This window comes from Drosophila bipectinata, chromosome 2L, assembly GCF_030179905.1.
Source record: "Drosophila bipectinata strain 14024-0381.07 chromosome 2L, DbipHiC1v2, whole genome shotgun sequence".
NCBI classification, from domain to species: domain Eukaryota; kingdom Metazoa; phylum Arthropoda; class Insecta; order Diptera; family Drosophilidae; genus Drosophila; species Drosophila bipectinata.
The window spans coordinates 6,764,572-6,792,035 of record NC_091736.1 but is presented as its reverse complement, the minus strand read 5'-3'; the positions used below and the strand labels follow the sequence as shown (position 1 = coordinate 6,792,035).

The following is a 27,464-nucleotide window of genomic DNA, read 5'->3' as shown; positions in this document are numbered from 1 at the left end:
TAAAGAGAATAAAAGATGGCGGGAACAAATGTACCGGAAGTGCAGCTAAATAAAATGGTTGCAAAGAGGAGCTCCGACCGGAAATGAAATTCTGTGGACACAAGAGCAATTATTTATTTAAATAAATAATAGCATTTGGTAAATTAAAAAGAAAAGATTTTTCAGTTTTCGGGCAAAGTATTTGAATATGGCGCTAGGATTGGCCCCCTCAGCTAAGCAGCTGAAAAGTATGCTATGCTTTTGGTAAAGCGCCATCTTGCGGCAAGTGGCGGAAGCAGTCTTATGGTATTTGTGCTCAAAATGGCGTTGGATGCCATTGGACTAACGCGTTCTCTCTTATGGCTGCATTAATAAAAACTAAACGTGAAAAAAACAAATAATAAAGAAAATAAGCTTAAATAGGTTATTAAATAAAACAGAAAGTGTAGACATGCTAAAGCCATGATTGTGTGGTTTGTTTAATATAAGTTTTTAAGAGGTTTTATATAATTAAATGTGAGTAATGCAGGTGCTACTATTTTAGTGAATGAAAAAAGTTTTGGATTAATATTAGTAATTCATTAAACAAAAATGAATAAAGTGCTTAATTTAAAAACCACGACTAATATAAAAACTAAATAATATAATTAATAACCAGCTAAGAATGTAAGAGAGACAGGCGTATGAGTTTCGAAGGAAAAGTGTGAAAACGTGCGTAAAATGTTCGGCGTTTTTGTTTTGATTCTTATCAGAGAGCAAAGCGTAGAGGGTGATGAAGAACTAATAATAACAAAATGAAAAAGCGGGAGAGACCTGTAGACTCTCTCTCTTGTTCTCTTTAAGGCTCCTCTTTTTAGTGGGTTCTCTTTTTATGGCGCTCGTGTTGGTATTCGAGCTCTCTCTCGGCAATTGGCTTTAAAGCTGGTAAGGCCTTAAATGTATACTTGGCTAAGGCTATAATTATTATTTAATTATTATATAAAAAGCAAGTTATTTTCTTAAAATATTACTAAATATGTAGGTTCTCTATTCTTTTATTTGACTTCAGAAAGAAAGCATTTTATTATAAATGACTTTTTTCAAAAAATGGCCAAAAGCCGAAAAATGTCTGGAATGGCAACACCGTTTGGAGCTTTTGCTTCAGTTCGGGTTTCAATCGCGGCCGAGAGCGAAAGCTTATGGGAGCTTTCTCGAATAAACAACTCGAATTCGAACCCGCGAACATGGGCTCCAACAAAGAAATTTCACGATTTCAAGCGAACGGACGTCTCACCTCGCACTCGCTTGCTTTTTGGCAATAAAACACGCGACTTCTCAAAGCCAACAACAAACCAATCAACATTACCAACAATTATAATACTAATAATAATAATAATTATTTGTATCACAATCAACAATTGCCACTAATCAGATATTGTTGAGATTACACCTCCGCACCGTCCCGTTGGTTCTCCAATTGGAAAACGCGCGCGCGTTTTTTGCCGCCCCGATCGTTAAAAATTCATTAAGTATTTTTTAATCACCGCGTATAATAAATAATACAAATAATCGCGATCATTATTGATACTTGCCCCCTGCCGCCGCCATCAGTGCATCACAGTGTGTGTTTGTGTGTGTTGGAGTGATCAGCGATTGTGTATGTGTGTGTGTAGGTGTGAGCGTAAATGTCCGCCATAAAGGAAACGGATCTGGATCTGCTGCAGATTTGATGCCGACGTAGCTGCGTCGGAAAAGCACCTTTCTGCCCCCCGCCGTTGGACTCGCAATGTCACGACGCAAACAGTCCAACCCCAAGCCGTTGAATAAAGGTTAGTTAAGATATCCGATTTAACCGTTTTATTTATTGGCCATTTTAATGACAATTTTGGCTTGTAATTTAACGATCGCTGGCTGGTCTTCCACTTGACCCATTCAAAGTGGCCGTGCTGGGTCAGCAGATGTCGTTTTTTGGACACCAAAACATGTGCAAACACAGAAAACAAAGAAAGGGGCAATCGCAAGGGGGGGGGCTAGATAAATGATAAACTATGCCAAGAAAAAGTGGCCAAAAAATAACCACCAAGAACTATAAAGACATTAAGATAATTAACATTTAAATGATTTATTTGGAGTTTAAAAAATATTTGATAACAAATCAAAAATATAGAGGTATATAGTACTTTTAATCTTTTGTTTCACTTGTCTTAAAAATATAAGTATAATATATAATATAAGTCGTTATCGATATCGATACCTGTTGTACGTGCTCGGCTGACACACCTTATGAATATTTTTGTGAAAAGAGAGTCGAGAATATTAACTAATTACATTTCGTTGTTTGCCATTTGATATATTTATGGCCCCGAACCATTTGACACCCAATGAATGCATTTCGGTATCGAAATCGATAAAACGTGCCGGACCTGCGACACTGGACGCCATTTGCCACCTCACACCTTGGATTTTTGTAGCCCCCAAACTCACCTCAGACTCACCCCCGAAAAATCATAGAACCCTACCACCACCACCACCCATCTTTCCGCTTTATCCATTCTGCCATTTTGGACTCCTTATCGCAGTCGCTGCTTCTGCTCCGAGCACGTTTCTCGGCTGGCTGACTCTGCCCCAGCCCCACCCAGCACCCCGGCTCAGGTTGGCTAAACTATAGCAATACCCCCCTCCAGTCCAAGCCAATCCAGTAATCCAAAAACAACAACACCCAGTCGCCGCCGAGCGATATCGGTCCGAGTCATGAAAATGGAACTTTCACAGTAAGTTGCCAAGAATCGATAAGTTCAAAACATGATACACTTAGGAGGAAATATAATATGATGATCATTCTGTATTTGGATTGGATATTTATTGTGATAGTAATAGAAACTGGTGATAATATTTATGAAAATATAAACAAAAGAGGTTGAAAGTCTAAAGATACTAATTCGATTGGATTTTGGGAGAAAAGATCAGGTCTTAAAAAGTTTCTGTAGCCTTTAAAGGTTTTTTAACCTAAATTAATCGATATTTTATTGAAAAAAAAAAAACTTTTATAATTTAAAAATATTTTGAAACTAGTATTTTACTTTAAACTAAATACATATGTACATAATTCACAAAAGAAAGTGTAATCCCTTTATTTAATTTAAAATATTAACCTTTTATTTAATTATCTGATAAACCCTAAAGTACTATAACCCTAAATTAATGGAACACCCGCATTAGTGTAAAAACTTGAAAGTATTTATCGATATGGAGGCCCCTATGGAGGGGATAACGCGAAACTTCTCCATTTGCGTTATGATAATTTAGGGCGTTTTTATCTAAGCAGCTGTTGTACGATGTTGTTGTTGTTGCACCTGCACTATCAATGGGTTATCCCTCGGTACCTATCCACCTTCTCCCCCCTCCCCCACTCTCTGGCCCTTAGCTTTTGGCCAACTATTCTGCTTTGCATATTTATCTCTTGCACACTTGCTTTACTTCTGTCCCGTTGTTTTCCAGATGGTGTGGGGAAGTGGGTGTAGGTTTGGGGGAGTGGGTGTTGGTGGGTGGTGGCTTGTATGGCTGGGTGGCAAGAAAAACTCGATAAACTTTTATCACAATTGCAGCAACAGTAGAAGGCACAACAACAACAAAAACAATTGCGTAGTTGGAGCTTCTGTGGGCACTACTTCCACTTCCACTTTTTTTTAAAACCTTTTTTTTTTTACATAAGCTTCAATAACTGGCATTTGTAGTGTAGTCGAAGTCAAACTCGCTATTGTTGCGATTGCAGTGTAGAAATCGTGATGACAACGCCCTCGGCTTTAATTCTTAAATGCTCTATGAAAGGGTATCTAGAAATGAATACTATAACTATAACTACATCCAGCTTATTTTTATAGATTATTTTTTTACTTGTAATATTTTCAATATTTTTATTTTTTTATATTTTAAATAGAGTGTCAAATATTTAAGAAAACCTTCCACCTGCCATTGATTTCTATCTGAATACCTCTCGTAGAGCTTCAAAACCTGAGGGAGTGCAATCGTCGCACATAGATAACTACTTTTCTGGGTTGGCTTTTCGTTTTTTTATAAATTTTAATTACGCTTATCACTAATTTTATGTTAATGGCCAGCTGTTGGTTGTTCGCTTGTCTCTTGTTTAGTTGTTATTGTTTTTCGTGTCGTTTAACGGCAGCCACCGCCACAAAAGAAAGACAACCTAAGGCCCAAAGCCATCGCCATCGACATCGCTATATGGTAGCCCTCCCCATGCGGGTGACAATTTAGCCAAAACTCGAGTCTGAGTTTCGAATTTTTACTCGATTGCAAGCGGGCTGAAAAAATCATTTTTAGAAAACACTGAAAGAAATCGAGTGATGGATAGAAGTTATATAGGTTATAAATTAGAGAAATAGATTTCAAATACATTTTTAAAATTGAAATTCTAATTAACCTTTGGTTTTTATATTTTCGATAAATTTTCGATAATTTTTCCTAGTAAATCGATCCGTACATTATAAGACAGCTTTCAACTGAAATTTGAATTATATTAAAGGTTTATTTTGTAAGCTCTTAATAGGTATTGAAAATAAAATCAATGGGTTTAAGAAATATGTTATTCATAGGCAGTGTAATTAGCATTAGGAAGTCTAGGAGTTTATAAAAGAAAGATACTTCTATTTTTATAATAGTTAGTTCATGTTAGCTCAGTTAGTGTTAAAATAGATCTGTTACAATAATAGATCCTTCCTCGAATAATAACAATAATTACTTTAAAATAAAGTAAAATTCAAAATGTCAATTGTTACACGACATTTTTCTTAATAGTCTCAAGCCTAGTTACTTAGTCATCATGATTTGATATGTTTATCTTAATCAGAATGGACTATAAAATGTACAATTAAAGTCTAATGTTTTTTCTTGCTAAAATCCAGAATAGTATTTACCCCGGACTCTGATTTCAGTGGAGAATTCTCTCTCATATCTGAAATCGTGGCGGTACGTGTCAAGCGGTTTGGTTTGCTTTCTGGGGCTTTGGGGATTCTATAAGCGGTTTGAGGGGAGCTTGGTATAAGGTGGTGATGGGGGGGAGTATGCGATAAGAGAAGCCAAGCTAACTGCGTATTGCAATTGCAGTTTGGCATTCGAAGAGCTGCCGTTGCAGTTGCCACGATAATGCGATAAAAAGCCAGGGCTCAGGTTGCAAGCCAAGGCCTTTTCACTCATTCTGGATATGGCCACTGTTCATTTCAATTGGCAAAGATAATCTCGAGCTTTGGCCATTTTGACATTGTATTTTAATAATTGCGATAAGCCCTCGCTACCCCAACTGGCTCTTTGTCTCTGTTTTGTTGATTTGCTGTGGAAATCGGACCAGGAAATATCACCAGATAAAAAAATATGTAAAAAAACAACAACCAACAATCGTACACAACGCCCAACCGACACCAACAAAAACATTAACAGGCATTACAAATTGCAAATTGTTTTTGTTTTTATTTTTTTTTTATATTATTTTATTATCGTTGTTTTTGGCCAGCACATTTGCATATCAAGTGAGGCGAATGAATGAGGGCAGAGGCGGGTGTATGATAGGCGGTACATTTTAGCAAGGGGAGTAACTTGACGATCGACTTAGTCAGCCCAGTCGACAAAATATTCTGATTTCAGATATTGCAGTTGCTGTTCTCTTATCGCCTTAAAGGGGAAATTCCTCGAGTGATTAATCAAGCCGAGGAACGTAACTGGAAACTGATAAAATATGGTTTTAAAAATAAGCCAAATGTGGAAATCAAGGAGAGGATCTTAATCTTTGGGAATAAGCAAGTAAATATTTATTAGAGGAAGTCAGATATTATATCTTATGCCAAGTCAGATCTCTCCTTATCTCCCTTAGTTACTTTAAGGAAAGGCATTTTTTTGTTAGATCTTGATTTGTATTTCCTACAGTTGACTAATCACCTCTAGTCTCTATCATATCCCCAGTATCCAATCGTTTGTTTATTTCCGCTTTAATCTTGAAATGCAATCGAAATAAGTTTGAAATTTGATGCCCGGAGAGCGATAATGGTTTGTAGTCATTTTCAAAACATTCCCAAGCCGGGCCAAACCAAATAAAAATAAAAAATAAAATAAAGCTTAAAAAAAAAATGGCTTAAAACAGCTGTCGATTGTTAGTGTTGCTGGCGTTGATTTTTTTAACGATGTTGCTGTTGCTGTGACGGTTGTTGTATGATTTGTACAATGCTCCGGGGTCTGTTCAGTTCGGTTCGGTTCGGTTGTTTTTTATCAACAGATCTGATGGCAAGATTGTCGCGCTTTGCTTCAAAAATGAGAGAATGAACTCGCCCAACAACAATAATAAAAAAAAACAATTGCAACAACAACATTTGTTGTGTGTTGTGTGTTTTTCGTTCATAACAATTTTGAAGAGATTTTCAGCTAAAGATAAAAACGTCAATGTAATGTGGTTTGTCGGATACAGATTTATATCCCTAACAATGACAATATATAGTACAAACACACTTTATTTCTATAAGCTATATTCAAGCCTATATATAACAATCGATCTATAACAAATTTCCCTTTTTTCCAATTGGAACGCCATATCTCTGGATTTAATTAATTTCACATATCAGTTTCATTTTCGATTTAGAATCAGATCGAATCAGTCTGGAGAATCGGAATTAGAATCATACTCGGAGTCCGTGGATCCTCTACTGTCTCCGAGGGCGTTGATAGCTAGACCGCCATAAATCTCTGTCAGGGTCTGGAAACCGACGAATCCCGAATCTCGCCCGATAATCATCGGAGGCCGAAATAACAAATAGAACTGATTTCAAACCAAAGTACTAGTGGGACGACGGGAAGTTCCAAAGGCAAATTCGAAGTCATTATCAGCAACCCACTAACCGACCGACTGATCGTCCAACGATCTTCGAATAGATTTCGCCTTATAAACAAAGAATATGAAGAGGGTAGCAAAGTGTTGATTATTTTAAAATTATACCAAGAAAATGTCTTAAATCTAAAGTATAGTATATTATATAGTTTTAGGATTAAAACTGACTTCTTCAGCCTTAATTTAATTATTTAAGACTATCTATGCAGAAAAAACCATATACCTTTCAACACCCAAAAACACTCATTGATTTAACAAAAGAGACAGATACAAATTTTAGAAAGAGATGGCCTACAAAGACTTTGAAAGTGATATCTGGGCGACAAATCTCAGTTCAAATTTCGACACCTTATCGGTGTGCGTTCATCTGGCGGCTTGGGTTTCCAATTTCGAGTGGCCCGGAATGATGTGATGTTCTTGTGCGTTGTCAGCGATAATGTTAATCGTTATCGTTATCGCTTCACTGCAGAAGAATGCCGTCTAGTGGTTGGCCCCTTGATTTCTACTTCAGATTTCCAATGATTTTCAATTTCGTAAAAAAAAAATAAGACGGGGAAACGCTTGCCTGAAGATACAAATCTTTGGTGGAGTGCTGCTCCTCCGGATACCTTATACTCCTCTTTCGCTCTCTCCATCCCGACAGCTTCCACCCACTTAATTAGTTTCGATTCTGGTCTTTCATTTATTTTTTTTTGGCCTGGCCTTTCTTTATCAATCTTTGGAGCTCCACTCGGCGGTCTTATCTCTCGAAATAAAGTTCATGCCGAGGTCCTATTATCTATTCCCAGCGATCTCAGCGCAGCATTCGTTTAATTGACCAACCAAACTGACCGTCCATCCATCCATCCATCGATCCTCTGTATGCTCCCCCGCCCCTGCTCCTGCCCCCACCTCTATCTGGTGGCCATTCGCTCCTCGAGTGCCTCGTTGTTGTCGCTTCCATCTGCAATCTCTGATTAAGCCCAGCAATCCGGGCCTTGCCTGCCCAGGGCCGGGGCATTAGACTGCAAATCATCATCGCCACATATAAGCCCCTACTATACGTCTGTACATACATATGTACATATATATTCACGTACTGTAGTATGGGCTTTCTGTTTCTTTCTTTCGATTATCTGCTGGTGGCCATTGCCAGTCAAAGTGCAGACCTTGAAAAATATTAAGCCCGCCACAGAGATTGAGCTCAGATTGCTAGATCACACGGTGACTTTTAATTTTTTCCTTTTTTGCAATATTTGGTTTAATGATTTTCTTTGTAGATTAATAAGAAATCGATACAATAATCTTTTTAGGTAATCTCCTCAAGAATTGTAGGTCCCAGTGCCTTGTGTTTTCCATCTTCACACATTTCCCCAACATTTAAGGAAGGCCTCAGAAGTTATAGACTTCACAGTGGGTCACATTGGCCTTCCATGCATTGTTCCACATTTTTGATGTGGAACCCTCACCATAAAATTTGACAAAAATATGAAGAAATATTTTGTTGCCAGATTTTGATGCAGATTGGTGGAGAATCGATCTACAAATCGTTTAAGGTACTCCGCTCAAGGATCGGATGGAAATCGGCAGAGATACAGACTTCACAGTGGGTCATATTGGCCTTCCATGCATTTTCCCCATTTTTGCAGGGGACCCTCCATAAAATTTGACAAAAATATGAAAAAATATTTCGTTGCCATATTTTGATGCAGATTGGTGGAGAATCGATCTACAAATCGTTTAAGGTATTCCGCTCAAGGATCGGATGGAAATTAACAGAGATATAGACTTCACAGTGGGTCATATTGGGCTTCCATGCATTTTCCCCATTTTTGCAGGGGACCTTCCAAAAAATTTGACAAAAATATGAAAAAATATTTCGTTGCCATATTTTGATGCAGATTGGTGGAGAACCGATCTACAAATCGTTTAAGGTATTCCGCTCAAGGATCGGATGGAAATTAACAGAGATATAGACTTCACAGTGGGTCATATTGGGCTTCCATGCATTTTCCCCATTTTTGCAGGGGACCTTCCAAAAAATTTGACAAAAATATGAAAAAATATTTCGTTGCCATATTTTGATGCAGATTGGTGGAGAATCGATCTACAAATCGTTTAAGGTATTCCGCTCAAGGATCGGATGGAAATCGGCAGAGATATAGACTTCACAGTGTGTCATATTGGCCTTCCATGCATTTTCCCCATTTTTGCAGGGGACCCTCCATAAAATTTGACAAAAAAATGAAAAAATATTTCGTTGCCAGATTTTGATGCAGATTGGTGGAGAATCGATCTACAAATCGTTTAAGGTATTCCGCTCAAGGATCGGATGGAAATCGGCAGAGATATAGACTTCACAGTGTGTCATATTGGCCTTCCATGCATTTTCCCCATTTTTGCAGGGGACCCTCCATAAAATTTGACAAAAAAATGAAAAAATATTTCGTTGGTAGATTTTGATGCATATTGACGGAGAATCGATCTACAAATCGTTTAAGGTATTCCGCTCAAGGATCGGATGGAAATCGGCAGAGATATAGACTTCACAGTGAGAAATATTGGCCTTCCATGCATTTCCCCCATTTTGGAAGGGGACCCTTCATAAAATTTGATAAAAATACGAAAAAATATTTCGTTGCCAGATTTTGTTGCAGATTGGTGGAGAATCGGTCTTAAAATCGTTTAATGCATTCCGCTCATAGATCGAAGTATATTGTCAAAGATATAGCCGATAAATATACCCTTTAAGCATATACCTTGCAATAATTAAGAAACTTTTTCCAAATGAGTTTCAAAAATATGCTTTCATGTGAAAGAGATTGAGAGATCACTCTCCTATTTATATATCTCTTTAAGGCCACTCCACGTGTTTATTAATCAGCAGAATTCCAGAGATTGCATCTCGTATCAGCTTAATTTGCTGTGGAAGAGGTCTACTCTGTCTGGCTTCTTGGAAGCACTGCGCGGCTAGAGTTTTAGTTTTGCTTATTTCGCCTCATCAATCAATTATTAATTACAAAGTGTACAGCCTGGCCTATCTAGAGCCCAGCCACCCCGCCGCTCCATGTGTCCCCCAGGTGATAAATTGATTAAGTTTACATGTCCACGGCGAAGGGAGATAGCATGGTCGGAGGAGAAGCGTCAGAGACTGACATCTGCACTTGAGTTGGCATCGAAATCGAAAACGAAATCGTATCGAAGACCGAGGGAATTTCAAAATGAAAATTTAAGTACTGCGATTAATTTGGCTTATCAGGAAGGCAGAAGAGCAGAAGAAGAAGCCGCAGCCGAAAACCCAAAACAAGTGCAATTAAAAGATTTTTAAGCAAACATTTGTCATTAGAGATAAGCAGTTGTACTTTTTGAAGGAGGTGGGGATATGGAAGCCACCTCTGCCCATAAACCAAAATTAGGATGTCTCAATACAAATCGATGGTGGTGGGGAAACCACCTCGATGGGAGCGGAAAAGCAAACTAATTACGAGATAAACCAGGAGGTTGGGGGTCTTACAGCTGTTGAGGGACTAGAAATAAAATAGGGGTTCCTAATGTTATTTTTAATATTAATTATTTAAAAAATAGACTACTTACTAAGACTAGAATATCCATAATAGAGGACTTGCCCCTGGGACTGGCCCCTACCTAATATCTTCCATTTACGCACGACAATCAAAAGTTAACTGAAATGGCAGAAGCCATCGATACCATCGATAGAATCATTGGCCCAAAAGGCCCAGAAACAAACATGGCAAACTGGGCTAACAAGGCAACGTGCGGCAATCGATTAAAAATCCATAAAAATATATTTCTAGATTTTATTTGCTGATCAAAACGCTGAGGCAAACGCACTCTGTCTATGTGTAATTAAGATTGAACAAGTCAGGGAGCAGGGAGTAGGGCGTAGAGGAGGGCTGACAGTGGCGCAAATGGAGGGCAATATGAAATCTATTTATGCCATTAGCTTTGCGCCGATCCCACGCAGCGATAGCCCCGAGCATTTGGAGCTCCTTCATGTCGCTCGGTGGCCATTTTGTTCGTTTATCTTTTGCTTGTCTTCGAGCCCAACCCAACAAACATCCAACTTTCCAACTCCCAAGCTGGCCAGAAAAAAGTCGAGGCAGTGAGAAAAAAATTAGGTTTAAAGTTTTTATTAGTTTTGAGAGACTTAAATCCAAAGTAGGTCCTAAATGGCTAAAAAAATATAAAACTAAATTTAATTTTTGATTTTTAAAATTTTTCAAGGATGTTAAAAATACCTTGTTATATTTTCTCTCAGTGTTATAACTGCAAACAGTTTCTACATATATCGAAATCAAAGATTAAAAACGAATCACTCATGTTACAGATTGAAATTCGGGAATTTTCGGGTCGGGGAGTGCATGGTACACAACGCTATACTGTACAAACTATATAATTCTTTCGATTCTTATCTCTGAACTTTGCCAAAAAAAAAAACTAAAAGAATTCTTTTCAAAACCGAGAAACAAAACGCGTCATCAGTAAAAAATATATATGTATATAAAAAAAAATCTCATTAGTTTGGCTTTGTTTTCGTTGCTCTCCATATCGCTGATGTGGATTTCTCGCTCAATCATGTGATTTTGGCGCCTGCTTTTGGCGCAAAAGAATGCGATGAGTCTTCCCATAACAGGCTTAGTGGCCAGCCTTGCAGAGAGCACTTTAAGCCTAATCACCTCAATGGCCCACAACTTGCATTCTGGCCAAGATGCAGATGCAGGAGACAGGAGACATTTGCCGCCGCCGCCAGTCTTATCTAAATGCCAGCCTCACAGTCTCGTCTTCCATTATGATACGATGATACCGGGGACACACGTGGACAGGGTAGTGTATGGAAGATATAGGGGCCAAGGGACATTGGTCAGGGAACAGGGAACTAAAGGGGAGATCAAGGGAGAGAGCCCGCAAAAAAATATCTCCAAGAGCTATCGAATGCGTCGCCAAGTTGGAGCCAATTGGGAATCGGGAATCGAGAATCAGGAATTGATGCAATTGACCAGGAAAATATAAGTGGGTTTTTAGTCAAAGGGATGATATTTTATATGTTAAGATATAGGAGGAAATACTCTTTAAAAAAAGGTTAAGATTATAATAATTATTCTTAACTTTTCCTCGAAAAAAAAGGATCATACACCATAATTAGACTAGACCTAAAGTTATAAGCCTTTTCAAAGTATCTAATAGTTACTATCTGCAGAATATAAAGTGTTGATTATTTTTAACATTTATTTCTATTTAAATTTAAACCAAGTTTTGTAAAATATTCACAATACCCCTCTTTATAGTTAGCCCTGTTAAGAGCAATCTCCGTCTTGAAGTGTCGAGGAAGCATAATTTACATGGCAACAGGCGCCATTAGGAACTGGGAGCACCACAGGTTCCACTTGTATAGTTTGTTTTTGGTGTCCTGCCTTGACTTTTGTGGTCATAAACGGGTTTCCAGTGCGTGGCGGGAATACCTGTTGCATCCAGCAACCGGCAACCAGCAACCAGAGGCAACCAGGCAACCCGGCAACCTGCAACTTGCAACCAGAATGTTGCAACTGGTCCTCTGAGGGCTTGGCGCTGATGGATGCGTGTTTGTTTACAGCTTTGCTGTTTGTTCAGTTTAGCGTAATTGCCAGGGGGCGGGGGGTGGGCAGGGAAGTTCCTGCCACAAAAAGAGGGGGCTTAAATGAATGTTAACAACGTGTTCTGTCTGGGCCGACTTACTTCTCGTTTTTTTTTTGCTGGCCATTTAAAACATTTTAATTATGGGCCCAGAAAATGCATGGCTTATCCACCTGTACGCGTGCCCGTTTGTGACTTTTCTTCTTCCTCTTTTAAATGGCATTTAGATAAGGTCCTTCTGCCTCCTTCTCCTCTAGAATTGATTGTCCACTGGCCATCGATTTATGAGAATGTTGATAGCAAAGTCGGTTTCCTCTGCCTTCGTCGGACAATCTTGCCCATCATTCCCGACCAGCCAGTCTGCCAGGCAGTCATCTCAATCTTCTGATGCCGCGCTGTCATTGTGCGTCATTTATTGGCCAACTGATAAGGCCATCGACCCTCCCCTGCCCCTGCCCCCCTCTTACTGGCCTTTTCCTGCCCGGGTCTGACGGCAAAATATGAATTTGATTTGAAAAGAAATTAAGCAAAAAGCCAGCAAGATGAATAAAGACATTTTGTCGCCGACATTGAATGATTTTTCCTCTTAGAGCTTCTTCTTGGAGGGTGTCTTGGACTTTACTAATTGGATACTCTATCTTTTTAGGGGTTATTATAAAAATATTACTCTACAAGTCGTACTATAAAAGTTCCTGGAAGTTTTTCTAAAAAAATTAAAAGAAAAGTATTTCAAAATACATATATATATATATTTAAACCTTAAACGCTGGTCTATATTATTTAAGCTTTTAAAATAAATTATTTGAAGATATTCTCTAAAATTTTAAACATTTTTTAAATGAGAAACCGGCTTACAGAATATTCAGAATATTGAGATGTTCAAAAGACACAGTTTTTTTTAAATTTTTCAATTAAAAACTATCCAATGATATAATGTGTCTAAAATAGATCCACAAAAACAAGTTATATCTTAACTTAAAACCTAAAACATATATATTTTCCTAAAAAACATATAAGAGTAATTAGCCTTCCTTAGAAACCATTCCCAAAAATCCCTTCCATCTTCAGTTTCTCGGCTATCATGACCATATCGCAGCTGAATCTGGACAAGCTAGAGCTACCGGCATAACATTTGCTTTGTACCTGGCTGATACGATTGGAGCTGCCATTTGGGCCATCCATCTCGTCTCGTACATACCCCAACCCCAAAGCCATTACAGAAACTGGTAGCAGGGGGGGTACTGGTACTGGTGGTATCTCTTAGTGCGAGTTTCGATTTCGATTTCTGTTTCAGTTTCAGTTTCGGTTTCGGTTTTCTTAATTATGTTTGGCCCGCTTTGGAGCATCCGTTTGTAGATCTCCTCGCCAGATAGTACAATTTATGATTTACGTGGAACATTGTGCTCTGGCATTTGATTTGGCTTTGATTTGATTTTGGTTTCAGTTTTTGGTTTTTGGTTTTGATTTTGATTTTGTTTTTTTGCTCGTTTTTTGCTTTTTAGTCGATTTTGATTTTCATTGCCTGTCATTATTTGGCCGGCTCGTTGGCTTTCGTTTTCGAAATTTTGTTGTCAAGCTGCACGGCAACAAAAATATAATAATAATAATCTAGAAACCTAAAAAGCATGACAGCAACGACCCAGTAATTAACCCTTGATAATTTTAATTGATTCATAATCGGAAAGTAAATCTATTAAAGAAACTGAAATTATGAAGAAGAAAAATATTTATTATATTTCCATAGAAATACATTTTAAGCTGTTTGTTTTTTTGAAGAAATTTAATAGAATATTTTATGTACATACATAGCTTAGGGCTTATAATTTTTTTAAAGTGCACTTCCCTTTCTCCCTCCCCCCTTAGTTGCGTAAAGATCGAGGTCAGCGATAAGGCCGCGACTTTTGTTTGGCACGTCAAAGTCAAAAGGCATTTTGTCCGATTATTCCCGACTGGAATCGCGGCTCACCATGACTCGACCACACATACACTCACTCGAAACAGCCCCGAGTCCGACCCGACCCGACCCGCATTCCTGGCCACCACTTTTGCGACTCTAGCCAGGTGGGACAGGTGGGAGAGATACGCCACCGTGGCCCAAAGCCCCCCCTTTTTCTCTGTCTTGTAATTATTTTATAAGTGCAGCGACATTCGGCTTATCCAATACGTGGAGAACCATGTGGCATGAGGCATGATTCACTTGGCGTCGAGCTGTATATGCTATATAGTCTCTTAGCCATACAGCCCCGACCTTCTGGCTCCTTTTGGCCGATAACTCGACGTAGATTAGGCCCCAAGACTGACTGACTGAGTGAGTGCAGCGATAACGGCACTCCACGTTCCAAGCCATGCATAACCAACTCCTCTTCCCGATCTTAACTTGACCATAATGTGGCCGGGGCTGGAGAAAAGGTTTTCGGGCTGGCGCGTATCTTGGAGTTTTTATCCCAAATGTGGTCGCCAGACGCCGGGCTTGATGGGCCCCGCATGGCCAGAGGTGATATCATGGCCCCATCCTTGACTGCATTTTGTATTTTTTCTTATTTTTGGTTTTGTTTTTTCCTTTTCATATCAATGTCTGAGTCATCAAAGTTGAAAGTGTTGGAGATAGGGTGTTTGAAAGGTTTCAAATTCAAGGTTTCAGGGGGTTTCAATAATCTAAAATATATCTTTTCATGTACTTTCTTAAAATATCTGTTTAATACATATTTAAGAATATTCTATACAAGTTCGATTCTATTCTACACAAGATTATCAAATATTATTATTATTTTTAAAGGTTTGAAGGCACTTCTAAAAAAAAGCTCCTGTCTACGGCCTACTTGGCTATTCAATAGTTGGCCATAAGAGGATTGACCAAATCTTGAAAAGTTGATCAAATTTTTTTCCTTTTCCCAGAGCTGGAGTAGCTGTATGCCTCCCTCTGAGAAGCCCTCCAAATCCCTCGATTCCCAAGTCCCTCATCCTAGTCCCCAAGTGTGGGCGTTCGTGTGAAACTAATGTCGCACTTTTCGACCATTTCCGATGCAATTTGAACAAACAAGCTATAGAAAGAGTGACGCGTGACAGTGGTTTAAAAATTTAAATATTATTAAAAATATTTTTAAAATATTATGAAAGAAATATGATAGACTTATAGTATTGCTTTTTAACAAAACCTTTAAATTAAATACCCTCTTAATCCATTGAGGACCACTGTTCCTATTGTATTTTCGGGTTCGTTTTGGAGTTCGACGTCTGCTGCTGATAGGCTTGTGTAGATCGTGTTGAACGCAGCTTGTTTAGCATGCCAATTAGGCTCCTCTCTTTTTTTCCCGAATGGGAATCGCCCAGCTCCTGCCCCATGCCCCATGCCTCTTATTTCTGTCTTTTTTTGTGGTTTGGTGTCCATCTAAAATGCAAAATCAGCTCGTGCAGCAGCTCGGTCGCAGTCAGCAGCTGGCAAAAAGGTGTTAATTTTTGTCTGGCATTGCTTTTTGGTGTTTCTTCTTGGCCAAATAGTTAAGAGCCTGGGCCACGTTATTGCCAGAAAAAGCGCAGAGCGAGCGTGCTGGTTCACCGGGGTCAGGGAGTCAGGATTTGCAGTTGCAGTTGATCCACACAATTTGTAGATACATTTTCTGTTGAAGTTGCACGAAGCTCTCACCCGCCGCCCCACAGGAGACGGGTGGGCGGCTGGGGGTCAGATTGGTGTTAGATTTTGTATTAAAATTGCCTGTGATTTATTTTTTTTTCTTCGACTCTCCACAAATTTGCCTTTTCATCTTCTGGGAGTCGCTTGTTCACCGAAATACTATCTTTTTCCCAGCTAATGTATTTTCTATATGGGCGTGGTCTATTAACGATTATGATTATGATATCAATGGAGCCCGCGGAGGTAGAAAAAAAATGTTCTGAACCAGAACTAACAACCTAGGCAAACACAAGGCAATTTTCACAAAGTGATGGGTTGGGGGTAGTCACTGAGAAAAAATATAAATTAATATATTAAAAAATTTATATTAAGATATTTAGGGTAACTAAGGTCTCGATCTATACCACAAGGCACATTATAAATATTAGTAGAACACTATTCATTACTCTCAGTGTAATGATACTGCTCTGGTTGGTATCCCATTCCCACTCGGCCCATTATAACACTTTCACGGCTCGTTTAGCTCTTGCTGGCCATCCGCATCATCGCGGGAGATGATCAACGTAGTTAGTCGCCAGAGGAGCACGAGTTCTCCATTCTCCATTCTCGCTTCTCGATTCCCGATTCTCTTCCTCCCCGCTGGAGGCGGTTTGCATGCCATCGTGATTGGTTCGGATCATAGTCCCACAGTTTTTTTTTTCTTTTTTTTTTTTTTGGTTTAAGTGTGTTTTGGGTGTGTGTGTGTGTGCACGATTCGACACCATCTTTCATTTTAGCCCGGCTCTCAGGCACTTGGCTGGCTGGCCTTAGTCCAGGGAAGTATTTTCAATTAATGGCCACACATTCCACAAGGAACCGAAAGAGCTAGAGCTAGAAGAACTTGGCCAAAGTGTTACAAATACGCCAATGGGTGAAGAGATTCCATTTGGGAAGACACTAGTTGGCAGGATGAGGGGTAATAGAGGTAATAGCTTCAAAAATACGAAATATTATTCTCTAACTATAGTGCAGATCAAACATTTCCTTCCTTAAAATATTTTTATAATTTGTACTCCAAATACCTTATTTCTTTACTGTTTATTTTGAAATATACATACATATTTATATTATTAAAAATCCTCTGATTTAGCACCTCAACTTTGTTGTTTAGTGTATTCTTCTAGCGAAACAAATTGCATCCCAGAATTCGCTATCGAATCAAAAGCAACAACAGCAGCCAAAGCAGCAGCAGCAGCAAGACACGACGCCTACAAAACCGCATTACCTGTCTACCCTTTTGGCCAAACCCCAACCCACCTCCTGCTATCGCCACCACCCCCACTGCACCACCACCCCTCATCTCGGCATCTTTGGGCCCTCCTGCATTTCCTGCTGCAATCTGTGAGCCAGCCAGACTCCTTCCCCGGCATTTGCCTTCTTCTTGGACACGTTTCGTGATTTATGAGGTGCGAATTGCATTGAAATCATTTTGCCTTTGAGTTTGCCCCACACCTCCCATCTCCCACCTCTGTGGCACCAACTATGCTCTGCCACATTAAATTGATGCCGTGGATATTCGGGGCCAACTTCCATTTTTAGCCATTTTTGGCAGTGACTCCACAACAATGGAGATGGCGATGAAGTCGGCTTAGTTTGGGCCACTCTCTCTCCTCAATTTTGATTGGATTTCGAGGTGGTTTGCTTTGCCGGCATTGTTAGTTTTTGATTATTTTCTGCTTGGTGAAAGGTTAACAAAAAATAAATAAAATAATTGCAATTTAAGAGACTGGACTAGTTCTTTAAAAAATATTATATTTCATTTGATTGTCAGACCATTAGTTTTCCTTATAATTTATATTGGCTCTGCTGTTAATATTTTAATTAAAATGTGGCGTGCCTTTCAGCCATTAGTCCTCGGCAATGCAGTTTGTTTAGTCAGTTTTCCTTCCACAATATATAATGTTACTGTTGTGGCTTTATCTTATCACTCCAGTTGATATTGCTGGCTGATAAAGCCATGCAACCAATCAGCAATCAGTGACTGCCAGACCATCGCCATTTTGTTGCCGCATTTTAATTCAACAATTTTTGTTTTGTGATTTGGCTATGATGCGGGCTTTCCAATTGGGGCTATTAGCCCAGACCAGACCAGAGACCCCCTCTTATCATACGGCCTTCTGGCAGATAAACCTCTTTCCTGCTTATTTGATTTGATGTACCAGACCATCGGTCATGTACCATGTGGTTTAAAGAATTGTAGATATATAGTACGTATACTGGTACTATCGCACTTATCGCGGTCCATATAAATTTGTGGGCGGACATAAAAACCGCAAGGCAACGAGTAAATACAGATAGCAGTTTCAGATACCACACAGCTAAATCCGTATAATAAAAAAACAAAAGACGGAGGGAAAATAAAACAAAACAAGTGTAGATGTTACATTAAATTTATGTACATTTTAGAGATACTCTGAAAAATAATTAAAACGATAATTGAAACAAAAACAGCTTACATAAATTTTGTTTCTTTAATAAAAATATTTAAACAAGTTCCTTTAATAAAATATAAAATTTCACCTAAAATAACCCAAAAATGTAATATACCTTCTTGCAAAGTAATATCACCACTTTTTATAGTAAATAAAATTGCTCATTTTAAGAGTACAATTTTTTATCCCATCAACGTTTACAGTTACCAAAAAAAAAGTGTTGCAAAATGATGAGAAAATACGGAATGTAAAATGGCGGAATATAAAACGGAAGCTGACAAAACGCCAACTGTCCTGACACTGACTGATGATGTTCTGTTTTGCAGTTTCCCATGCAAGGATACAAAAACGCTGACATACCCTCTATTATGTCGGATTTCATTTCCTCCACCTCCACCCTCACGTTATGTTAATTTTTCATGTTTGTTGATATTTACACTGTTTTTCCCCCCAGTCGGCGAATGCTGACAGGCCAAATTCATCTGATTGCATCGGATGGCGCATTTTCCTCCGTCAACTGGTGATTTTTGCGGCTATTTTTGATGTCGGGCGATAAAATGACAACAAAACAAATATAGAAATGGGTTAAAAACGCAGATTTTTATGCAAATCTCATGCCATCTAAGAGTCGTATATCTTTTTTTTTTTTTTGCATTAGCTGTCCCCCCCTGGAGATACCAATCTACTGTCCGAGTGTCGCATTAACGACAAATTGTAGTTTTAAGCTTTTAAATTTTTCGGCTTTTGTTGTCGAGGCTTTCGGTGCTGTCTGTGGATTTTGTTATCTCAGCCAAAAGGCAATTTCCATAAATTTCTAATTTTATTGAAATCCCCTAACCAAAACACACATACAGAGAAACACTGTCATTTAAGCTTCGATTGTTGTTTATTTTTTTTTTTTTTGAGTGCGCTGATAAAAATTGCGTATACGCCGCGTGCCTTCGCTTGAATCGTTTTTTGATCCCATTCGGATACGTTTTTTTTTTTTTTGCGCGCGATTGGAAAGCGAACGATAAAATTGCCGGCATATACATACTATATATCTCCAAACACCCAAAAAACAACCGATGGTGGTTTATAATTTATAGCCCAGGCCGAAAAGCTACAAAGACAATCGCTGATCACTCTGATCGCTCTGACCATATGCAGATGATGTCTGTTTAAGTGCTCGGCGATTTTTATATTCATCTGAGGTGTGATTTTGGCTTTTTGTGGCATCTTAAGTCATCGAGCGGGGTCTTATCTGGGCCGAAATCTCGTTGGATCTCGCTGGATCTGTTTTCGTTTTTTTTTGTTTTTGGGATTTCTCATCGTTGAGGCTTTTGGCCAGCAGCCGGCGCTCTAAGTGGACCAGTTTTTGATGATCGCATTAATTGATTTTTAATATACGATAAGCAGCCAGGGGCGTCTATGAATAGGGGGCCTAGAAACGGTTGATCGTAGATAGCCAATAGATGATGGTTTTATTACTGAAAGTTAATTAAAATCAAATGATATTTCTATTGTGTGGTTTGTATTGTGATTTAAGACAGAAAACTAATTTACAACATTGTTTAAGTATTTTTAGATGACATGTGTATAATGTATGAGTTTTTAAGGGAAATAATTATAAATGATAAAAAAACTTTATATTTCAAGCTTACAGATTTTAAATTTACCTCTTTTTAAATTATATCTTTTTTTGGCATTTTAATATTTTGTATAATCGTTTAGATTAAAAATATACACAAAACTTTTAGGTAAATAAAAAAAATAAAATATTCTATGCGATCTACCATTTCCAAAAGAGAGTTCTATTAGATAGCCCGCCATGGCTGCAAAAGTAAAAATCCAGAAAAAATAAACTTCAAACCTAACCCGGCACATAATCAAACACAGACCAAGTTCAGCTCAAAGCCAAAGCCAACACATCCATCGGTTTTGGCCAACGAGGCTGTGGCTCTGAGGCTGTAAAACCAGATTGGGGCGGTGCAATCGACTTGGGCCACCAATCAGCGCCAACTGGTGAGCTCGAGGCCCTCCATCTGCCTGCTTTCAGGTCTACGGATATCAGGCCCTCACTCCCCCCTTATACTCTGTTTATTTTTTTTCTTTCTTATTTTAGATAGTGTGTGAGCGGAGAGCGAATTCAAAATGGTTGCAGACAGCGGCTGATTTCCGAAAGGCGATAGTGTAAAGTGCGTCCGATCAGACAAGAGCACCGAACAGTGTTGGACAACGGGGTCCAGCTCACTGGAGAGTGGGGGGCGCTGGCCGGCTGATATATCTGGTTGGTCCTTGGATTCCAGTTCTCAAACCAGTTTCTGGCTCTGTCACTCTGTTGTTCGGGCAATTTGCATTTTCTTACCACCTTTCGCCTTTGGCTTGTGCAGGCATTCCAGCCGAAGAGAGGGAGATGGCCACGATGCGATGGGATGCGATGATGCTCTGGCCAATTATCGCTTAGGTATATCAAGGCCTATTTCAAGGGGACTATCTAGCCGAATTTTTGTGCAATTTTGTAAAAGAAATAATTTTTTTTTTTAAAAAAATATTTTTATTTTTATTTTTAATGTTAGTATGCTAAAAAAATATTAATAATTATTTTTAAATATTTTTCTAAGAGTTTTAAAAATTATAATGATAATATTGACTCAATAATTATCAGAAATTAAAATAAGAAATTATTTTAAACAAACTTGATTCTTTCATATGATAAATGCCCAATTTGAGGAATGCACATTTTTAATAAAGAAATTCCCTAGCCAAATTAGCATAGTTTTCAGATTATAGGAATACCTTTTGTTTTTCCTATAAATTTCATTCATGAATTTATGATTCAGATCAATCAAGTGAATGTAAAACAAAACCCTCATCCTTCCTTTTACCCCATTTCCCCCATGTTTCATTTTTTTTTGTGCAACACTCGCCGTCATTTCTCTTTATCGATTGCATTTAAATTGAAATCGCGACGACATTTTCCCGTTTGTGTGTGCTGGTGCTTGTGTTTTCCGTACAGGTTGGAAAAATTTCCATTTATTCCATATTGCATTTCGCACTTTTTATATTCCTGCCGTTGTTGGCGGCTGCTGGTCGGGGGTTTCCTTGTTGACAACTCGAATGAAGCGGCCCCCCAACCAGAACTCTTGCTGGGTGGACAAAACTGTTGCGCCTCGCTTTGTTTTCCTCGTTCTTTTTTTTCCAGTCCTCTTCCTTTTTTTTTTTTTGGGTTATTCATTTTTAGCCAGGCTAAAATGTGTGGGCGTGGCTGCTGGCGGTGACGTGGTCGGCAATGGATTTGTTTTTGTGTTATGCGCAAATTGAAAACGTTGACAATATTATCAAAGTTTTTCAGTTTACACATCAGTGGACTTTATTTGAGGACCCCAGGATGTAGGCCCAGTATAACTGCACCACCACTAAAAATTATGCATTTACGTTTCTAAATTGCAATTTGATCAACAATTCGCAATTGTTTGCTGATGTAAATTGAATTTAAATAAAATGTATGCCGATATCATCGAGTAATTACAACATTGAACAATCATGGTCAACCATCCAGTGACTTTTCCATTTTCATTATTTTTTTTTCGGTTTCTGTTTTTGATTTGTTTGGGGCATGGGGGCTTATTTGATTTGATATGTACTAGTATATTTGTAAATATATATTTATGTTTGTGCCTTAGTGTAATTAGTTGTACCACGTAACGAGCTTCACTCTAGATCCCAATTAATGATTTCTAGCTCCAACTTTGTTCAACATGAAATATTGGCCCCCCAATCTCTAGACCGATGCAGTAATCTCTGAATCTCATCATGTGATTAGTATTTTAGTTATTTTGCGAATAATTATTGCACAAAATTAATGTTGGCTTACGAATGGAGATCAAATAAAAAGTTACTTACTAAATGCTAATGAAATTATTTTTTCTTTTCTTTCCAGGTTGGTGATTTCTTAAATATTATAGACTTCTTTAAATATTTTTAATGTTATGGTAAGCAATAGAAAAATATATTTTACTATATTTTCGTTAAACTTGGCACATTTTCCCCCAAAATATTATCAAAAATTTAATCCCGGCTGCTACTGGGCTGCTTCTGGTGTACGAATTATCAGTAAGTTGCAAGCATTTTGCATCCTACTTTCCGCCTTTTCCTGCAGGAAATCACGTTGCACACACACACATACACACACCCTACTCAGTGGCACTGAGATAGAGGCGTGTGGCGTATGAGCAATTTTACATTACGTATACGCAGTGTTGGCTCTCAACTTTTCGAGTGGATGGCGAGGGTGAAGGCAACTAAAAACTTTTCGACGTCTTTATAGCGCGAATCATGCCTGTATCTGTATCTCAGTGTGTGTATCTGTACGTGGTAGTGTGTGTGTGAGTGCTTTACGTGCCTGTTAATGCAATATTCAAGTGATTGCAGACATTTCCTTAGCCTTTGCCTGCCTCTTCTGGAAACCTTCAGTTTTGCTTACAACTTCTTCAGCTGTCACCCGAATGAGCAGCATCCAAAGGCGGGGGCAAGTAACAGGAGAGTCGGAGTGGGGGGGGGGGGGACGTAACGCTTATCTTACTCGCTCAGTGTGCATTTGCCAGACCATGTGCAACCACCTCCTCCGCCTGCTTTGCCTCTGTCCCTGCCACTGCCCTGCACCCCGAAAGAGATCCTCTCGTGCTGCCAGTAAGTTTTGTTTCCTTCGCTCTCGCTTTTTCTGTAGCAAGAGGAGCAATCTCTGTGGCACTATCAAGATTCGCATTAAAATGTATCATTTTTGCCTGCTGCTGATGCTGATGCTGCTGCCTTGCGCCCAAACACCCAAACAGCTCTGGCAACATGCTGCTCCTTCGGCATGCACCCTCGTTCCTAAAACTTCGTAATCAACTCGTAATGACAATGCATAATAGCCGACTCTGACTCCTGCCTTGCATCCTGGCTGCTGCATCTGCCTCCTTGTTGTTGTATCTGTCCAATCTGGGTTGGATATGTTGGTTTGAGTGTGAGTGTGTTTTCTTCTCCTCGAAGGATGCAATCGATGCACCTGAAAAAAATTGTGCTATTAATCTTGTATTAAGTTAGTGGTTTAGGTTTTAGTTTATAATTAGAACAGATACTTAAATCGAAACCTTTTTTTAAACCTTATAATATATTTCTGCAAGTGTTTTGGTTTTTTAAAGTTATATTTAAGCATAAAACATTTTATAAGTGATTAAATTATAATATTTTTTTGCAAAATCCTAGAGCAACAAGTTGAATAACTTTCCAGTGCATTTATGACTCGGCTTTCTTATCGCCCGTTTTACGTTTCATAAAATTTTGTTGGTTCTCTTGCGAGCAGACCAAGAACTATGTACATATATAGTAATACTTTATACTTTGTGCCCCTTTTGAGGATTATTCACTATATTTGGCTTTATTTTTTAAGCATTTTATATTTTATCAAGTCATGAATCATGCTTAGGGATAACAGCGGAGCACTGTGATTAAGGAAAGTCAGAAAGCCAAGGGAGTGAGCTTGATAATTTAGCTTAGCTGGCGGTTCTGGGAAAGTCCTGATGTGGCATAATCTATATAGTATAGCACCCCAAACCAGAGGGGTTTTTACTTAATGATTTATCAGCTGGACGTGGACTAAAAACTCTGTTATCAGAATGTGGCACGAAATACTCCTAGAGGGGGAGAAGTGGTAGCGAAGCTTAAGGCAAAGTTTTGGCTATTCCCTGTCTCACTTACACATTTATTGCTATCCTGCTCTGAGTTGACTTTCTTTTTTTTTCAGAAAAAAGTGAATATTTGCTGTTTGAGTTTGGTAGCTGCTTCTGTTTATGTGAATTGGCTTGTTTGCTTGTTTACCTGTTTGTTTGTTTGTTAATGCTTTCCGATTGCTCTCTCCCTGTCACTGTCTATGTCCCTGTCTCTCTTTTCTTTCTCTTTTTTTGGGGGAGCTGTCTCTCTCTCTTTAGCCGGCTTTTGGCCTCGCCTGTGTTTATGTTGTTGTTTATCTTTGAGGCCGTTTTTATTTGCGTGCTTCACACTCACAGATACTCGGGTGCTCGGATACAAATACACACACACCCTGGCCAAGTAACCCTCTTCCAGCTCCTGTTCCATCTTTTTGCCTTTGTTTGCCTTTTATTATTATTTTTTTTTTTTCGGTATTCCTTCGTTGAGATGTCTGGGGGGGCTGCCACGGCTACGGGCTTTCCCGACTTCTGACTTGTTCTGGGCGCCTGTTCGAAGCCGGTCGCGAATCTCAACAAAAACACAAACACGGTGGCAATCATTGTGAGATACAGATACATTCTAGTGGTGGTAGGGATGGCCTGAAGATAAGGATACTCATATATATTTGTGGAGAGTCTAAGTCTAAGGACGCTTAAGAATAAACCCTCATTATTGATTCCATAATCAAATTTTTAGAAAGCTAAACTAAACTTAATGGAACTATCTATTTTCTGCCTTTTCTGGCACTTAGTTCCTAAAACATTAAGTTATATATATTTTTGTTATATTTACTTACACTTGACTGGCTATTTGTATATTTTTGTTCTCCTCCTGGCCGTGTCCTTAAGTCTTTCCGAAGGCCTCTTTGTTTATGGTAAGTTGCGCGCTTTTAAATGCGATCTCCCAACTGCGATAAGCAAAAATTATTATGTTTTAATATTTCGGCAGACGACATCTAGAATCTCTAGACTCCAGAATCTACCACCTCCCCCGAAAAAGGGATACTTTCTTGCCTTGACTTTGCTGAATCAGCCAAGGCTCTGAGGAGGGCCTTGATCCTTTTCGCTTATTTTTGGTTCTTGGTTTTTGATTTGTTGTCACAGCTGAGTTGGCATTTTTCTGCTCATTTATGGTCTGTAAATCCCCTCCCCACACCCATTCTTACCCCCATATTTATAGTATCTTTTATCGTCTCTCCCCCCTTCAACCAGACTTTTATTTGCTCATTAGCTTGAGCTTAAAAGCAAAATTTGTCAACTTTATCAGCGGCGATGCATCAATATTCCCTTCTCCCCACGCAACGTTCGTGGTTAATAAACTAAATTGTAATTAATTATGAGCAAAAGTTATAGAACCCCGAACCCCCAACCTCAGAGAGACCCCCATCTCTGGTATTACTAAATGCCACCATTTGTCACCTGCCCACCAGATGCCATTCCACTTTATTTTTTTTTTTTGGTTGGTTATCCAAAACCAAAATCGAACGCATTTCTTGGCTTTGGTCAGCGGGCTTTGCATTTCCATAAATCATTTTAATGAAAATTATTTACTTTTCTCTTCTTCTTGCCCATTACTGTGGGGTGCGATAAGCCACCGAATCGAGAGTAGGGGTTAAGACATCAAGACATCTCATCTAAGTGGCGCTCGAGTGGCGCTTGAAGGCAAAAAACCACAAAAGACGACGACGGCGGCTTTGTTTGAGGAACTGTCCCGCAGGAGGCGGGGGAGTTGAAGCCATCGAATAACGGGGGGAAAAGTATATATATTTATATATATATATATAGTGAGGGGGAATCCGCCGATATTCCAATGTGCCTTTACCCAAAAAGTAAAAAAAAAAAACTGATGGCGCTGGCGTCTTCATTATCGCAGCGACGGCGGCGGCGACGGCGGCGATTGATAAAAGTCCGTTCGCTTTTGGCTCGCCCTGAAAAACTGGGGCAGGTGTGGCAGAAAGTGGTGGCACCAGAGAGGAAGTAATGAAGCAGGAAGGGCAACGGGCGCAGACGGCAGAGAAATACTGAAGAGACAGGCCAGGAATACCTGTCGTTGTTGGCGTTGTTTCGATGGTTTTGCCTTTTGTTTCACTCGGCAACCAGATAAGAAACACTACGAAAATGTTTGTATATTTAAAATACTCAAATTATATACTAAGAAAAATAATAAGGGAATTTATATTTAATATATGTAGTTATAAATAAAATATAATTTAAGAAGCTTACTACTAAAACAGGAATATTCTTTTGGATTTACAAGTTAAAGCATTTTAATCTGAACTTCATTCTTTATAGACTTGTGGAAGTATTGGAAATTGTTAAATAGACCTATTTTAAATATTTGTATTTCATTTATTTTTAGTTCCTTCAACTCTATTTTATTTTTAAAAAATATATAATAGATCTAAAAATCTAAAACTAAAATAAAACCAAATGTGAATGGATTTTGTTTCCTCATCGATTTGTTGCCGACGATGACGAAAGTTTTTCCGTATTTTTTTTTTTTGGTTTCAGTTTGGGGCACCTGTGTGGCATGCACACAATCTGCCTCCCGCCCCCCACCTGAGTCCCCCCCTCCCCCCTTCTTGGTTCCTTTTGGTTTTATGCGATCTTTGCTTGTGATTAATTAAGATTGATTGATAAGGTCTGGCCCAAATGGTGGGCATATATGTGTGTGTGTGTGTGTGTCTGTCTATCTCTGTGTGTGTGCGTGTCTATAAAAAGTTTTCGTTTTTGCTTTTATTGGCAAATATCCTGCTGGTAGCATACAAGTAGAGGAGTGCGGTGAGGCCGGGAGGGGCCGGGTGAGATGCCCACAAAGCGATAACTCGTTTCGGCTTTCCGAGGTAAAGAATAGAGGTGGTGCAGAGGTAGGTGGTGGCCCAAAAGGAGATCCTAACCCAATGATAGTCAATATACCCAAAGCGCGTTCCTCGTCCGATAGACAGACGATATATGGTTTTCTATATACCAGGGTATCCCAGGTGCAACTATGGTGGATACAGTGGAAGTTATCTGGAATTTCTAGGAAAATAATATAGGTTATCATAGCTAATAATATATTATATTATTAGTTTAGGTTTAAAATAGAAAACCAATTAACTCTAGGCTCTATTTTTAAAGCTCTTTTCACTAAATTCCTATTATTTTAAGCCCTACTGTATATACTACACCTGTAAAATGGTGTGTGTGTGTGTGTG

The 27,464-nt window shown here is 38.9% G+C and overlaps 1 protein-coding gene across 2 annotated transcripts in view; it reads left to right on the top strand.

Annotated features, from left to right (window-relative positions):
• The first annotated feature begins 1,230 nt into the window (after positions 1-1,230).
• ush (Zinc finger protein ush) overlaps positions 1,231-27,464 on the top strand; it is a 56,402-nt gene continuing 30,168 nt past the window's right edge. For both annotated transcript variants that reach the window (XM_017233415.3, XM_017233416.3), the window contains exon 1: positions 1,231-1,787. In XM_017233415.3, the coding sequence (XP_017088904.2) occupies positions 1,745-1,787 (43 nt within the window). In that variant the 5' untranslated portion in view covers positions 1,231-1,744. The remainder of the gene's footprint in view (positions 1,788-27,464) is intronic.